This window comes from Daucus carota, chromosome 9 (genome assembly GCF_001625215.2).
Source record: "Daucus carota subsp. sativus chromosome 9, DH1 v3.0, whole genome shotgun sequence".
NCBI lineage: Eukaryota > Viridiplantae > Streptophyta > Magnoliopsida > Apiales > Apiaceae > Daucus > Daucus carota.
Window position 1 is genome coordinate 26,760,460 of NC_030389.2, and position 13,875 is coordinate 26,774,334.

General features: G+C 40.6%; 2 protein-coding genes across 2 annotated transcripts; both read left to right on the forward strand.

The window, feature by feature from the left end:
- The first annotated feature begins 1,526 nt into the window (after positions 1-1,526).
- LOC135149541 (serine/threonine-protein phosphatase 7 long form homolog) lies at positions 1,527-4,066 on the forward strand. The gene is made up of 3 exons (XM_064085281.1): positions 1,527-2,481; positions 2,584-3,067; positions 3,221-4,066. Exons 1-3 carry the CDS (start codon positions 1,763-1,765, stop codon positions 4,064-4,066), a joined length of 2,049 nt encoding a protein of 682 aa, XP_063941351.1. The 5' UTR covers positions 1,527-1,762.
- A 1,608-nt stretch (positions 4,067-5,674) lies between these two features.
- LOC108201355 (uncharacterized) lies at positions 5,675-8,060 on the forward strand. The gene is made up of 2 exons (XM_064085282.1): positions 5,675-6,763; positions 6,861-8,060. The coding sequence occupies exons 1-2, from the start codon at positions 5,675-5,677 to the stop codon at positions 8,058-8,060; spliced, it is 2,289 nt and encodes a 762-aa protein (XP_063941352.1).
- The last annotated feature ends 5,815 nt before the right edge of the window (positions 8,061-13,875 follow it).

A 13,875-nucleotide genomic window follows, 5' to 3' on the forward strand; every position in this document is an offset into this window, starting at 1 on the left:
TATTACATTCTCCATTTTAATACGCAGCATACAAATAAATCAATATAAAGGATACAAACGCTACACGCAGTAGCGTCTTTATGATTTATATATAAGACCCAAACGCTACGCGAAGTAGCGTCTTTATGTTCTGTATATATTTCGGCTTTTCAAACTTACCAGTCACATAAGTGAAGTGAAGGGAGTGAAGTGCTGTGAAGTGAACTTGCTAGAGCTAAGACTGAAGACTGATTTAAATACAATTCAAGCTGATACATAATGGATGTTAATGTAAGTTTACATTACTTTGAAGAATTGCAATTCGATTTATAGATTTCATTTGTATTTTCAATCTGTGCTCTCTATGTGTTTGTTGAAATGTCTATGTGAATTTACATATGAAGCAGTGGTTAGAAAGAGTAGTCTAATATCAGTATAAATTCACTGCACATTAGCTTCTTCTATGTGGAACTATGTCATGTATAATCCGTCGCTAGTTGGGAATAAGATGAATAATAAAAAGTACAGGGGGGCACGAAAATGAGGAGTATGTGTTTCTCAACCACCCCAGGCCCAGTCTTGACCAGTTTTATTGCAGGGCAATTTTGACATAGTCTTATAAACATAATATTGCTCTATCATTCAGCAATAAAGAATCTATTGCCTGTGGTATAAATTGAAATATCTAACAGTAGTACTGATAATACTTGCATCATCTGTCTGGTATCATGTGGTATCATCTGTCTGGTATCATGTTAAATTTACTGAAGGTTTCTCACAGCAAAGCTTATAATCTAGTTTTAAAATAAATGAAATCTTGCTGTATTGTTAAGCAACAAAGAATCCTCAAATTTGTTCTAAATCTGCAACAAAATCTTTCGCTATATGTGACCTGCATCCTTAAACTTGAACCAACCCGACCTCTGCCTGCGGCAGAAGAAGGTAGCCAGCTAATCTGATCTATATTGTCCACCATAAATAAATATGTTACGCATGTTCTGTAATTTGTAACAATGTGATTTTCTATATGAAACTGTCAACGGATTGTTGCATTTTTCGATATCCTGAAATTCTTGAAGGAGCACATTTAATCATTCTTTTGACTTGCTACACAACTTTAGACATGAGTAAATGCTGAGTCTCATGACTGATATACAAAGGCTTAGACTAGTCAAATGCAATTATTCAGATGTTTAAGATTATTTAAACACATTAATTAACTGTTTTCCAATGCAACTGAAGTCCTCTTTTGTAACCTGTGTTTTCATGCTTCGTTTTATTTATTGCAGACTGTAATTTATAATTTTATTAGATTAACAGTAAATTAAAGGGGAGACATCCTGACACATACACACATTGTCGCTTCCAAAGAAAGTTTACTATAATTTCCTATCATTTATTAAAGTATTTGATTTAGTTGCTAATGAGCTTTCAGCTTTAGTTGCTTTAGTTGTTATTTGGCTAATTAAATAGTTAATTAAATAGTTGTTTTAGTAATATTCAAACACAAACACACACCCAACCAAATTATACTTAGTTGTTTATTTGTTTAGTTGCTTAGTTGTTTTAATATTAAGTGCTTTAATTAGTTTCTCTCCAAAGTTAGTATGATGTGTTGACTTTGTATATTCATTCATTTTGTTCACAGGCTATTATTAGAGACCAGGGGCCTCGTGATCCTACCCTTCTACACTTACAGGAGACTCATAGGTCTCGAGCTGTTTGGAGAGCTGGTGGTGCGCCTTTGTAGACGTTCAGGCGTCGTGACGCCAACCAGTCTGATATGAACATGGATGTTCGACTGATCCCCATTATACAGGCAGCTGGTGTTTATGGGTTGGCTCGGGTATCCAGTCTGCAGCTTGATTGGAGTTTGATTCGTGCTCTGGTAGAGAGATGGCGACCAGAGACACATTCATTCCACTTGCCTATTGGAGAGTGTACTATCACATTGCAGGATGTAGGTGTTTTGATTGGGTTACCTATTGATGGACATCCCGTGATGTGTCCTTCCTCCCCTCCACCTGGACAGACTTGGGCGTCCACTATTGGTCAGATTTTTGGACGGGTTCCTCCACCTAACGTTTTCAACAACGAGAGGATACGGCTGACATGGTTTGAGGGTCTCACTCCACCAGTATTACGGGATGATGCAGGGGTTGAGGATGTTAGGCTTCTTGCTAGGTGCTACTTGATCCAGTTGTTTGGGGGGTCCATGTTCACCGATAATTCAGGTGGAGCTATACACTCGATGTGGGTTCATTTCCTTCGTGACTTGGATGCCTTTGGAGGTTATGCATGGGGTCCAGCTGTTCTGGCCCGTCTTTATAGGGAGTTGGACAAAGGTTGCAGAGCAGGTACTACGGGGGTAGCTGGATGCCTTATCTTACTCCAGCTGTGGGCATGGGAGAGGTTGCCCACTCTTGCCCCCGTTCGGACCACAGTTCCCTTAGTGGATGTTGCTTTCTGGCAGGATCAGCTCCAGGGACCACATGGAGTCAGGTACGTAGTAGCTTTCTTTTTACTAGTTTGTCTCTTTCAAGTTTTGACATGTCTTTTCAAATTGAGTAATGTGTTTTTTCTGAATTCATATAATGTGTGTAGGTGGCTTGTTGGACATTCTTACCTGGAGTGTGATGGACGCACCGTGGGTACGGCTCGGATGGCATTGGATGGGCTTGCTCCAGGTCAATTCATTTGGGAGCCTTATGTTGGCATTATTGACACACTCCCAGACTACTGTTTAGCCGGTCGTCCACTCTGGCGCTATCGCGGCCCCATGGTATGTGTTTACATAGTCGAGCCGCATCAGCCAGACAGAGTCGCTAGACAGTTTGGCATGATCCAGCGTATTCCGGATCAGCCGCACTACTCCGCGGAGCATCATGCTATGACGCTGAAGGGCCAGAAGGTATTGGATTATGCAGTGACACATCAGCCGAGTATGGCACTCTGGCATCATCGTCTGGAGCATATATTTACTGATGACTTGATCGATGGTCATGATACAGTCCCGGAGTATATGGATTGGTACCTTCCTAGGACCGTGAGGTTCGTTAGTCACTTGGGTGCATTGCTCGTAGGCCTGGTAAGTATCTTTTCACTATTATATTTGCACTTTCCGTGATGTCATTCCTGTCTTTTCCTTATAAGTAGTTGTGGTATTAGTTGTATTAGTTGTCATGCTTTAATTCATGAATTCTAGTACCTGATATTTGTATTTGTATTCGTTCTATTTCAGGGAGTCTCGTTGCAGGCTCTAGCAGATGGTACTCGACATCTCCCAGATATGCACCAGATAGCCACTCAGAGTCTACAGGCTATCCGAGATCGGCATGCATACGTGTTTCATCAACTTCTAGTTGAGGAGCATGAGGCTGTACATGACGAGGACGAGGAGGATGCAGGAGATAGAGGAGGCCGAGCTGGTGGTGAGAGAGGCCGTGGTGGTGGGAGGAGAGGCCGTGGTGCTGGAAGGGGAGCTCGTGATGCTGCCAGGGGAGGACGTGCTAGTGGCAGAGGTGGTCGTGCTCGTGGTAGAGGAGGCCGAGGCGGTGGACGACTAGTTGATGAGCCGGTTGATGATGCTGTTCATGCTGATGAGCAGGAGCATGTAGATACAGGCGAGGATGGTGGACCTGAGTCTTCGACTGCTGCTGCTGCCACAGTTGGCGAGTCTTTTGCTGCTGCTGCTGCCGCCACAGCTACTGCTACTCCCCCTGTTGCTGCTGCTGCCACAGCTACTACTACTGGTGCCGGTGACTGGTGGCCTAGTTTTTCTCTAGGCCTAAGTTTGCCTTCACAGCCAGTACCTGAGCAGCAGACTTCTCAGATTCCAGATACCAGTACAGAGCAGCCTCCTCCTGTTGTGCAGCGTCAGCACAGGATTCGGCCTTGGCATGGTACACCAGAGGTACCCCCTTTTGACTTGGGCAGCTCTTCACAGTCTACACAGTCTACGCAGCCTAGTCAGCCTAGTCAGCCTGCTACGCAGCCTAGTGTACCCCCTTTTGACGTCTTTTATGTTCGCCGGTCAAAGAGGGAGAAGAAGGCTCCTGATTGTGGTACTGGTTCACATAGGGGATGATGATATTTGTAGGTTTTTGATGACGTTTCTAGTGATAGGATGCTGAACTTGTGATTTATGTTAGCACGGATCTTGTATATATTTTAATTTCATGTCTTATGTTTATATTTTAGTACATCGTTACTGTTTTAATGATTAAATGGGCCGACGGTTAGGGTTTAGGATTGAGGGTGTAGGGCCGGTAGGCCCTACTCCCTCGAGCCTAAACCCTAATTAAGCGAGGCTGAAGGGCCGAAGGCTCTGAAGCCGAGACGCCGGCGGAATAAGTAATTTACAACCGTTAACATTTAGGGTTTAGGTTTGGGTTTTAGAAAGATTAATTCATACTGTATATTAATTAGGCCGACGGTTAGGGTTTAGGATGGAGGGTGTAGGGCCGGTAGGCCCTACTCCCTCGAGCCTAAACCCTAATTAAGCGAGGCTGAAGGGCCGAAGGCCCTGAAGCCGAGACGCCGGCGGAATAAGTAAATTTACAACCGTTAACATTTAGGGTTTAGGTTTGGGTTTTAGAAAGATTAATTCATACTGTATATTAATTAGGCCGACGGTTAGGGTTTAGGATTGAGGGTGTAGGGCCGGTAGGCCCTACTCCCTCGAGCCTAAACCCTAATTAAGCGAGGCTGAAGGGCCGAAGGCCCTGAAGCCGAGACGCCGGCGGAATAAGTAAATTTACAACCGTTAACATTTAGGGTTTAGGTTTGGGTTTTAGAAAGATTAATTCATACTGTATATTAATTAGGCCGACGGTTAGGGTTTAGGATTGAGGGTGTAGGGCCGGTAGGCCCTACTCCCTCGAGCCTAAACCCTAATTAAGCGAGGCTGAAGGGCCGAAGGCCCTGAAGCCGAGACGCCGGCGGAATAAGTAAATTTACAACCGTTAACATTTAGGGTTTAGGTTTGGGTTTTAGAAAGATTAATTCATACTGTATATTAATTAGGCCGACAGTTAGGGTTTAGGATTGAGGGTGTATGGCCGGTAGGCCCTACTCCCTCGCTTAAACCCTAATTAAGCGAGGCTGAAGGGCTGAAGGCCCTGAAGCCGAGACGTCGGCGGAATAAATAAATTTACAATTGTTAATTCAACAAATGTGTTTTGTAATTAAAACGAAATTTCATATGCCCTTTAAAATATGAAATGCAAAGACAAATGGTAAATTATAAAATTAAAAATGAGAAAATTACAAAATTATTCAATATACATCACAAGAAATCTTTTTTAATTCAAACAAATGCATTTTAAAAATAAAAGAAATTTAATATGCTCATTCAAAAATCAGTGTATTAAATATACCAAAAAATAAAATATTAATCAACTGAAAACGCTACTGAAAGTAGCGTTTTCATCCATTAATACATCATAAACGCTTTGGCGTGTAGCGTTTTAATTTAAACCAGAAAAACTCTTTTCCTTGTAGCGTTTTATTCATTACATAAAGGCTAGACGCTATTGCGTCTAGCGTTTTGGATTCTTCCCCCCAGTATACACACTGCCAGTATACACACTGCCAGTATACTCTCATTTCCCCCAAATTGCAAACACAGCTGGTTTGCCCTAATTTACCCAAAATCTTCCCTAACTCATATTTCAAACATTCTATAGATACAATCATGGCTTCCGGTTCGGGTTCGGGTTCGGGTTCGAAAGCTGGGAATACGGTTGTTGGATGGATATACAATGACGGTAATATTATCGAATCTCAATTAGAAGGTTTTATTTATGATAAACCTGTTTCGAAGCATGTTAGGTTAGATTTGTCTATGAATTATGCAAATTTATGTGCTTTGTTACATTCCAAGTTGAAGATTGATAGTAGTAGTAGGTTGAGGCTATTTTATAGGTGTAAAAATCCCGATAATTTGAAATTCGGGATTATACCTATTGAGGATGATGATGATGTAGAATTAATGTTTGGTGTTGTGGTGTCAAAAGGGATGCCATTTTTTGTTGAAATTTATGTAGAGAAATTGTCTTGTGATAGGAATTTGGTAAGGAGTAGTTCGAGTGTGGGGGAGAAGAGTAGTGGGCGTGATTCGGGTGGTAGTCATTTTAGACATGACCAGGATGTGGGTGATAGTTATATGTCTGTCGATACATCCCATTTAGAGAGGATGACCTCATTCGACGATGTCGAGGTTGAAAATAATGAGGTCCCGTTGGAGTTGAAGGAGGGGAGGTTATTTAGCACGAAAGAGGATTTGATGCATGTGGTGAAGCAATACCACATTCAGAATCACTTAGAGATTGGAGTGATACGATCAGATCCGAGTAGTTGGTATGTTGCTTGCAAGTATAGAAATGATGGTTGTATTTGGAAGTTGAAAGCTAGAAAGAGGACTTCACATGGTAAATTTCAAATCATGGAGAGTGTAGGACCACATAGTTGCTTGATCACTTCCATCACACGAGACCATCCCAACTTGACAGCCTCGGAGATTGCTGGAGTGATTAAATCTCAAATTGTGGCTGATCCGACAATTAAGGAGAAGGTGTTGTTAGCCACTGCTAAAGATAAGTTCGGATATGAGCCGGGACGAAAGAAGATTAGGAATGCAAAGAAGATTGCAATGGAGGATATTCATGGCTCGTGGGAAGGATCGTACGAGGACTTGCCACATTTGATGGAGACTCTTCAGTCCTTCAACGTGGGCACGAAGGTGGATTGGTGCTTTAAGGAGGATGATGCAGAGCAACTAGAGGTATGTTCTATCACCGTGTAATTTAATTCATTTTCATTAAGTATTTGGACGCATTTATTCATTTTCTAATGTAATGTTTGTTATTTATTTGGAACAGGAAGTGACATTTAGGAGATTGTTCTGGGCTTTTAAGCCATGCATTGATGGCTTCGAGTATTGCAGACCCGTCATACTGATAGACGGGACTCATTTGTATGGACCATATCCGGGTGTTCTTCTGAGTGCAACAGCTGTAGATGGGTTTAGTCACATTCTACCATTGGCGTGTGCTGTAGTGGAGTCAGAGAACAACTCTAGCTGGGAGTGGTTCATGGATAGGTTGAGGAGCTTGGTGGTTGGTCGGAGGCACGGGATATGTATCATTTCTGATAAACATTTAGGGATCATGGCAGCTATGCAGAAGGAGGGATGGTGTGAGCCACTTAATCATCATCGGTACTGTGTGAGACATTTTGCCACAAACTTTGCCACCAAATTCAAGAAAGCTGGATTGAAGGATAGATTGGTTGAGTTAACATATCATGTCCAGCCTAAGAAATTTGAACTACTATGGGGTGAGTTGTTGGCACTAGAGCCTCGAGCACTTGCATGGTTTGAGGACAAACCAGTAAGGAACTGGTCACTGGCACATGACTACGAGCATCATCGTTTTGGCATTATGACTACCAACCATGCTGAGAGTTGGAACAAAGCAATTGTCGATGCTCGGAGGCTCCCGCTTACTTCATTGGTCCGAGTACTATTCCATAAGACGGTTGAGTACTTTGATCAACGTCGTCTTGAGATTGCAACACAAGTATCGCAAGGTCATATTTTCACCAAATATGCATCCCATCTCTTGAACCGTGCTGTAAGACGTTCCACGGGTCATAGTGTGAAGATATTTGATCGGGGGACTTGGTTATTCCAAGTAGTTACAAGGAAGGATGGGTTGAAAGGGGGAAACACACACACGGTTCGTCTTATGGAGTCTAGTTGTACTTGTGGAAAATTTCAAGCTTATAGAATCCCTTGCTCCCATGTAATTGCATGTTGTTCACATGTGAGGATGGACTTCCATGGGTTTGTTGGTGATTGGTACAAGTTAGAGAACCAGTCGAAGATTTATAATGGTATCTTTGAGCCAATTCCAAACAAGGGTGATCCTCGATATCCTACCGAGCTTGCTTTCCCGAGAGTTGTGCATGACCCCGATATGGAGAAGAAGAAGGGGCGAAGAAAAGCAACGAGGTACAAGAACGAGATGGATTTCCAGAGTCGGGGAAAGCATGGAGGGACTTCATCGAGAGATAGTTGATTATGTAGTTGTTTTTATTGTTGTAGTACTATGGTTCAAGTACAATTTGATATGGTTGTTTGAATTTCGCGAAAATTGTATGAATGATTTATGATATGAATTTGGCTTATGTTATTTATGTAATTTACATTGAATTAGTTTATGTTGTTAAATATATTTACATGGGGAAAGCTTTTTGGTTTTTAAGTTGAATTTGGTGTGAATTTGTTTTTTAAGGTGGCATGGCAGTAGCTTCTGGCTACTGCCTTTGGCACATGGAATTGATAAAAACGCTAGAAGGATTAGCGTTTTTTATTTCAAAACGCTTCGGTATGTAGCGTTTTGTTTCCTGTTATTTTTTCTTGCACCAAAACGCTTCTCTCTGTAGCGTTTCGATTTCTGAATCTTTTTCTTTCTTTAACACGCTTCTTTATGTAGCGTTTTGCTTCATGATATTTTTTCTTGCACGAAAACGCTTCTCTTTGTAGCGTTTTGATTTATTAAGACAAAACGATTCTTCGTGTACCGTTTTTGTTTTTAAATATTTTTTTGCAAACAATGGAAACGCTAAACAATGTAGCGTTTTTGCGTATATTTTGGCCGTGGACGCTACGCGATGTAGCGTTTTTGTTTAAAAACAAAAACGCTATTACACAATCGTCTCTATTGGTTATTTTGGGCCATGTTTTGGGTATTTTGTTATTTGGGGCATTTTAACCCGAAATTTGGTTATTTAGGGCCCTCACCCCATGAATTTTGATATGTGTTGGGTGTTTTGTTTGGCAACAGACATGTTGGTGAATCAGACGTCATGATTCATAATTTTCACAACGGTTTTTGTAGTGTGTGCTCATGAGAGCATGCTAAACGCGAAAATTTATAAGTTTTGGAGATCTTGATTGGTTTTTATATCTTAATAATAATGGATTTCCGTGCAAATTCAACAACCACATCAATCAAAATCTAACTTATAAAATTTCGCGCCTGACATGTGCCATGTGCACACACTAGACAAACTCTTTTTACAAATATTCTGTATTTTTAGTTGAATCGGAATATAATTGATATATTAATAAAAAAATTAAATCATTAATCAGAGAATTTTTTTTAATAAATCGAGATTTTTAAAATATTGTACTAACAAACAAAAAGTCAATTATTTTAAATAAAAAGTCTATTTTTGGTTACTGTTTTTTTTGTCAATTTGTTTAAATAGATAAAACTATCCCAAAAAGTCCTCGAAAGAGCCGGAACAAAATTGAGTAAACTCAACCTTTTATGTCTAGAACTTCGCTTCCTTTGGATACTTGTTAAATCCCCTTTAAGAAGATCACGAACAAGTTATTTGTTTACATAATTATGATTCTTGGAAGTCTACAAAATATTCTATGACAACAATGTCATCAATAATTACTGGCAATTCATGAAGTAAGTAGAGAATATATTTGGTGAAGATTTGTCAACCAAACATGTTGAGTGTCTTGTGGATTATCAATATATACAATTCTACAATTTTATTTAAAAATAATATAGCTTATATCTGACAATAAAAAGAAAGATATATCAAAGGGGTCGAACAAAACTTACCATGTCAAAATTCTTCTATACCCATAAACTATAAGAGAATGGTGACATTGATGTACATCATATTCGCTCATTTGATAATCAACTCTTTTTCATTCATTAAGTGTGTCTACGAAAGAGGTGAAGTTAAATAATAAATAATAGAGTAAATTACAGAGACGTAGCTAAAATTTACACCAATTTGCGATATTGTGGCTGACTTTTAAAAATAGCAAAAATGTGACTGACATTTCACTCCACCTTTCAATTTGTTGGCGGCCGTTAAATCAACCCTAACAAAAGTTAACGAAGCAAGGATATTTATGTATTTTATGTCAGGATAATTAAAAAACGTATAGATGTGAACACGACTGCGGCACCACCACTCCACCCTTTCACAATTATAGTCAATACCACCTCTTTCTCTCATCAAACCCATCTACTTCGATCCCAGCAGCAACTCTGCTTTCTTCTTCTTGTATTGACCCCACTCCCGCCGTCCAGTCTCCCCCTCTTATGCCTTCGGCTCTTCCTTTCTGTTCACCCTCCTTACGCTACCACACCGACACCATCAATTCTGGTGTCATGTTTCCATTACACCACCAACAGATCCACAAACCAACCCAGCCTCCCTGCCGCTGTAACTAATTCAGCCTCCACCCTTATTCCACCTATTAGCGTGGCCCCCTTCTCCGTCGCTTTTGTCGCGACCACTATGATAGGCGGCAAGCCGCCACCAACGTAGACTAACCCAGTAGCAACAATACACACGCACAACATACATACAAAAGTAAATGGGTCTTTCTAATGTGTGCCGCACACAGGGTTTTTACTGGTCATGGTTTTTGTGCATATGCAAGGGGGCATGATTATTAATGAGTTTTAACCAATAGAAGTCCTCCACCTACTCAAAAAGTGGTTGTTAGTGTGTGCCCATGGGCACACACTAGAAAATCCGAAAGTAAATTCCACAGTGTTTTTCACCTTTTCCTTTCTCTAGATTATAAAATGTCTGTTTTCAGGTATATACCCCACTCAGTTTTTGTTTTTGAATTAAGTTAACGGCTGAAAACTAACGTTTCTAACGGCAACCAACAAATTAAAAGGCGGAGTCAAATGTCAGCCACATTTTTGTTATTTTTAAAGTTCAGCCACAAATATGAAAATTGGTGTAAAATCCAGCCACACCTTTAAAATTTACTCTAAATTATATACCAATCAAAATCAACATTCACGACAATCATTTATATTAAAATGACTATCCCATCTGCTCTATAAAGAATATTTCTTACTGATTGATGTACATCATAATATTATCAATACCCTTCTTCATCTTCGTGTACAAGTGTTATGTTAATTCTATTAGCTTCAAGGCCGGTAGTTTTACATTATGCTCTCGAGTTATAAATGAGGAAGAAAACAAGTGAAAAGTAAGTAAAGTAAAAAAATAAAGAGTAAATGACAAAGTGGTGGCTGAGGTTTGACGAATTTTACAAAACGGTGGCTGGACTTCAAAAACTACAGAATGGTGGCTCGGTTTTACCTCCGCGTTTTAAAATGGTGGCGGCCGTCTGTCTCCGTTAGATTTGCACCGTTAACTCACAAAAAAATTTAAAAAAATTAAAATAAGAAGGGTAGAAAGGGGTTTTAGGGTATAACAACGGTCATTAGGGAGTGTATGGGTAGTCTTTAGAGAAGCCCGCGAAAAAACGAGTCTCTTGCCTCCCTTTAACTAAAAAACCCTAACCCCTCTTTCAATCATAATTAATCTTGTAACGAAATCGAAGATCATGGACTGGTTCATGCGCCCCCGTAAGGAAATGCACAAATATGGTTTGCACGAGTGCCCTGACTACAAAGGTAACCCTTTTTTAACCTAAATCTCTGTGATCTGTGATGTATATGTGTATGTGTGCTTAGTATAGTATAATACTAATGTTGTGGTCCCGAATATGTCTTTATGTCCCCCATTGCTTTGCTTGTTTGCCCTAATTTAAAACCCTATTTACTTCTTTATTGCGTTGCAGACTATCCATCTTTTTTTACTATAAAAATGTATCATGGTGGTCATTTTGAGAATGAGCACAGCAAGTTTGTTGGGTATAAACTCGATTACTTTGATTTCTGTAATGTGGATTTGATGTCGATGTTTGAGGTAGCAGCAATGTTGTCTGAAGTTATAGGTCGTAAGTCTGCAGGTGCTGATATGTATTTTAAAGCCCCAAATGAGGGTATGGAATGTGTTAGTAGCTTAGAAACTGATGCTGATGTGTTGCTCATGACTGGGTTGATTTCTGATAAAGTCCAGTATGTAGAAGTATTGGTAGTTCTTATAGAGCCCCTTTCAGTTGAGGGACTGCCTTTAGGAACTCAAACAAACAATGAGGATGTGCCTATTATAGATGTTGATGAGGAGGATGAGAACTCATCTAGGGCACTTCAAAGCACTGGTGAGTCAAGTGATGCTGAATTTAGGAGTAATGTAGACCAACCTAGTGGGGGTAAAAAGAAGAGGGTAAAGACTGTTGGCAAGAAACCAAAACCAAAGAAGAAGAGGGTAAAGAGGTCATTCCTCAACAGTGATGATCAGTTTGTGAATGAGGGTGGAGATGTAAATGAGGGTGGTCATCAGTTTGGAAATGAGGGTGGATATGATGGTGGTGATCAGTTTGAGAATGAAGGTAGAAATGAGGGTGGAGATGAGTTTGGGAATGAGGGTAGAAATGAGGGTGGTGATGAGACTGTGAATGACTGTAGAAATGAGAATGTTGATGAGACTGTGAATGAGGGTAGAAATGAGAATGTGAATGAGGGTGGTGAGAAGACTGTGAATGAGGGTTGTGATGATGGGGGTGAGGAGCATATTGATGAGGCTGATGAGGCTGATGATGAGGCTGATGAGACTGTGAATGAGGGTTGTGATGATGGGGGTGAGGAGAATATTGATGAGGGTGATGAGAACATGGATGAGAGTGATGAAGGCACTGAAGATTTTCTTGCTAAGTGGATCCATGGATTTGATACAGATGGTGAGGATGATGAGTCATGGCATCCAGACAGCTCAAATGATGGGAATTCAACCCAACAAGATGAGGTTGAGGATAATGCTAGTGAGTGCAGAAGTGAGCATAGTGTTGGGGGTGAACAACCCAACATTGAGCTTAATGATGAAATCCTTGGAGGTAGTGAAGATGAGAACATGGCTGTAAGCAGTGAGGATGAAGATGATGAAACTTTCCCAGAGTTTGATGAGAGGCAGTTGGTGAATCCCCAGTTTAAAATTGGGATGCTCTTTAGCAGTGGTGAGGTGTTGAGGAATGCAGTAAGGACCCATGCTATACTTGAGAGGAGACCTGTGATAAGGCAGCCAAACATGGGGACCAAAATTCAGTATGTGTGCAAGCCACCTTGTGCTTGGAAAGTATATGCATCCAAGTGTCAGAAAACTGACTCCTACCAAATCAGGACACTCAGAAAAAGGCATACATGTAAACTGACCTGGCATCAAAAACAGGTAACTGCAGAGTGGATAGCAAACAAGTATATAGATGAGATTAGGATGAATCCAAATTGGGAGGGGGAAGCTTTTCAGAAGAAAGTGGTCAATGAGCTGGGATGCCAAGTGAGCAAGGCCATGTGCTACAGGGCCAAGAAAATTGCTTTGAGGGAAATTAATGGGACTCATGAGGAGTCATATGCTCAACTGTGGGACTATGAAAATGAAGTCAGAAGAGTAATGCCTGATAGTACAATTTCAATTGAATTGGAGGCACAAGAACCAGATGCTGAAAGGGGTAGATTCAAGAGAATTTATATCTGCCTAGGTCCAGTTAAAAGTGGCTTCCTTGCTGGCTGTAGACCCATTATTGGGCTGGATGGGTGCCATCTCAAGGGCCCCTTTGGAGGCCAGCTATTAACAGCTGTGGGAATGGACCCAGACGATGGCATGTACCCTGTGGCCTGGTCTGTTGTAGATGCAGAAAACACTGAAAATTGGCTGTGGTTCCTTACAAAGCTTAAGGCTGATCTGAACATAGTCAATGAGGGTGCTTGGACCTTCATATCTGATAAACAGAAGGTAACTGCTAAATTTGCTAAATTTCATTTTTAATTTAGTTGTATTTATCTGCTAAATTTCATTCTTAATTTAGTTGTGCTTGTCTGTTAAATAGGGATTGATTAATGCTCTTGAGGAAATTTGTCCAAATGCAGAACACAGATTTTGTGTTATGCATTTGTACAAAAACATGCATAAGGAACATAAAGGGGCTGG

Excerpts from the sequence above, each read along its gene's own strand:
- LOC108201355 (XM_064085282.1), top strand. The coding sequence starts at position 5,675 with ATGGCTTCCGGTTCGGGTTCGGGTTCGGGTTCGAAAGCTGGGAATACG. Across the intron at positions 6,764-6,860 it reads ATGATGCAGAGCAACTAGAG|GAAGTGACATTTAGGAGATT; the intron begins GTATGTTCTATC and ends TATTTGGAACAG.
- LOC135149541 (XM_064085281.1), top strand. The coding sequence starts at position 1,763 with ATGAACATGGATGTTCGACTGATCCCCATTATACAGGCAGCTGGTGTT. Across the intron at positions 2,482-2,583 it reads CAGGGACCACATGGAGTCAG|GTGGCTTGTTGGACATTCTT; the intron begins GTACGTAGTAGC and ends TAATGTGTGTAG. Across the intron at positions 3,068-3,220 it reads GTGCATTGCTCGTAGGCCTG|GGAGTCTCGTTGCAGGCTCT; the intron begins GTAAGTATCTTT and ends GTTCTATTTCAG.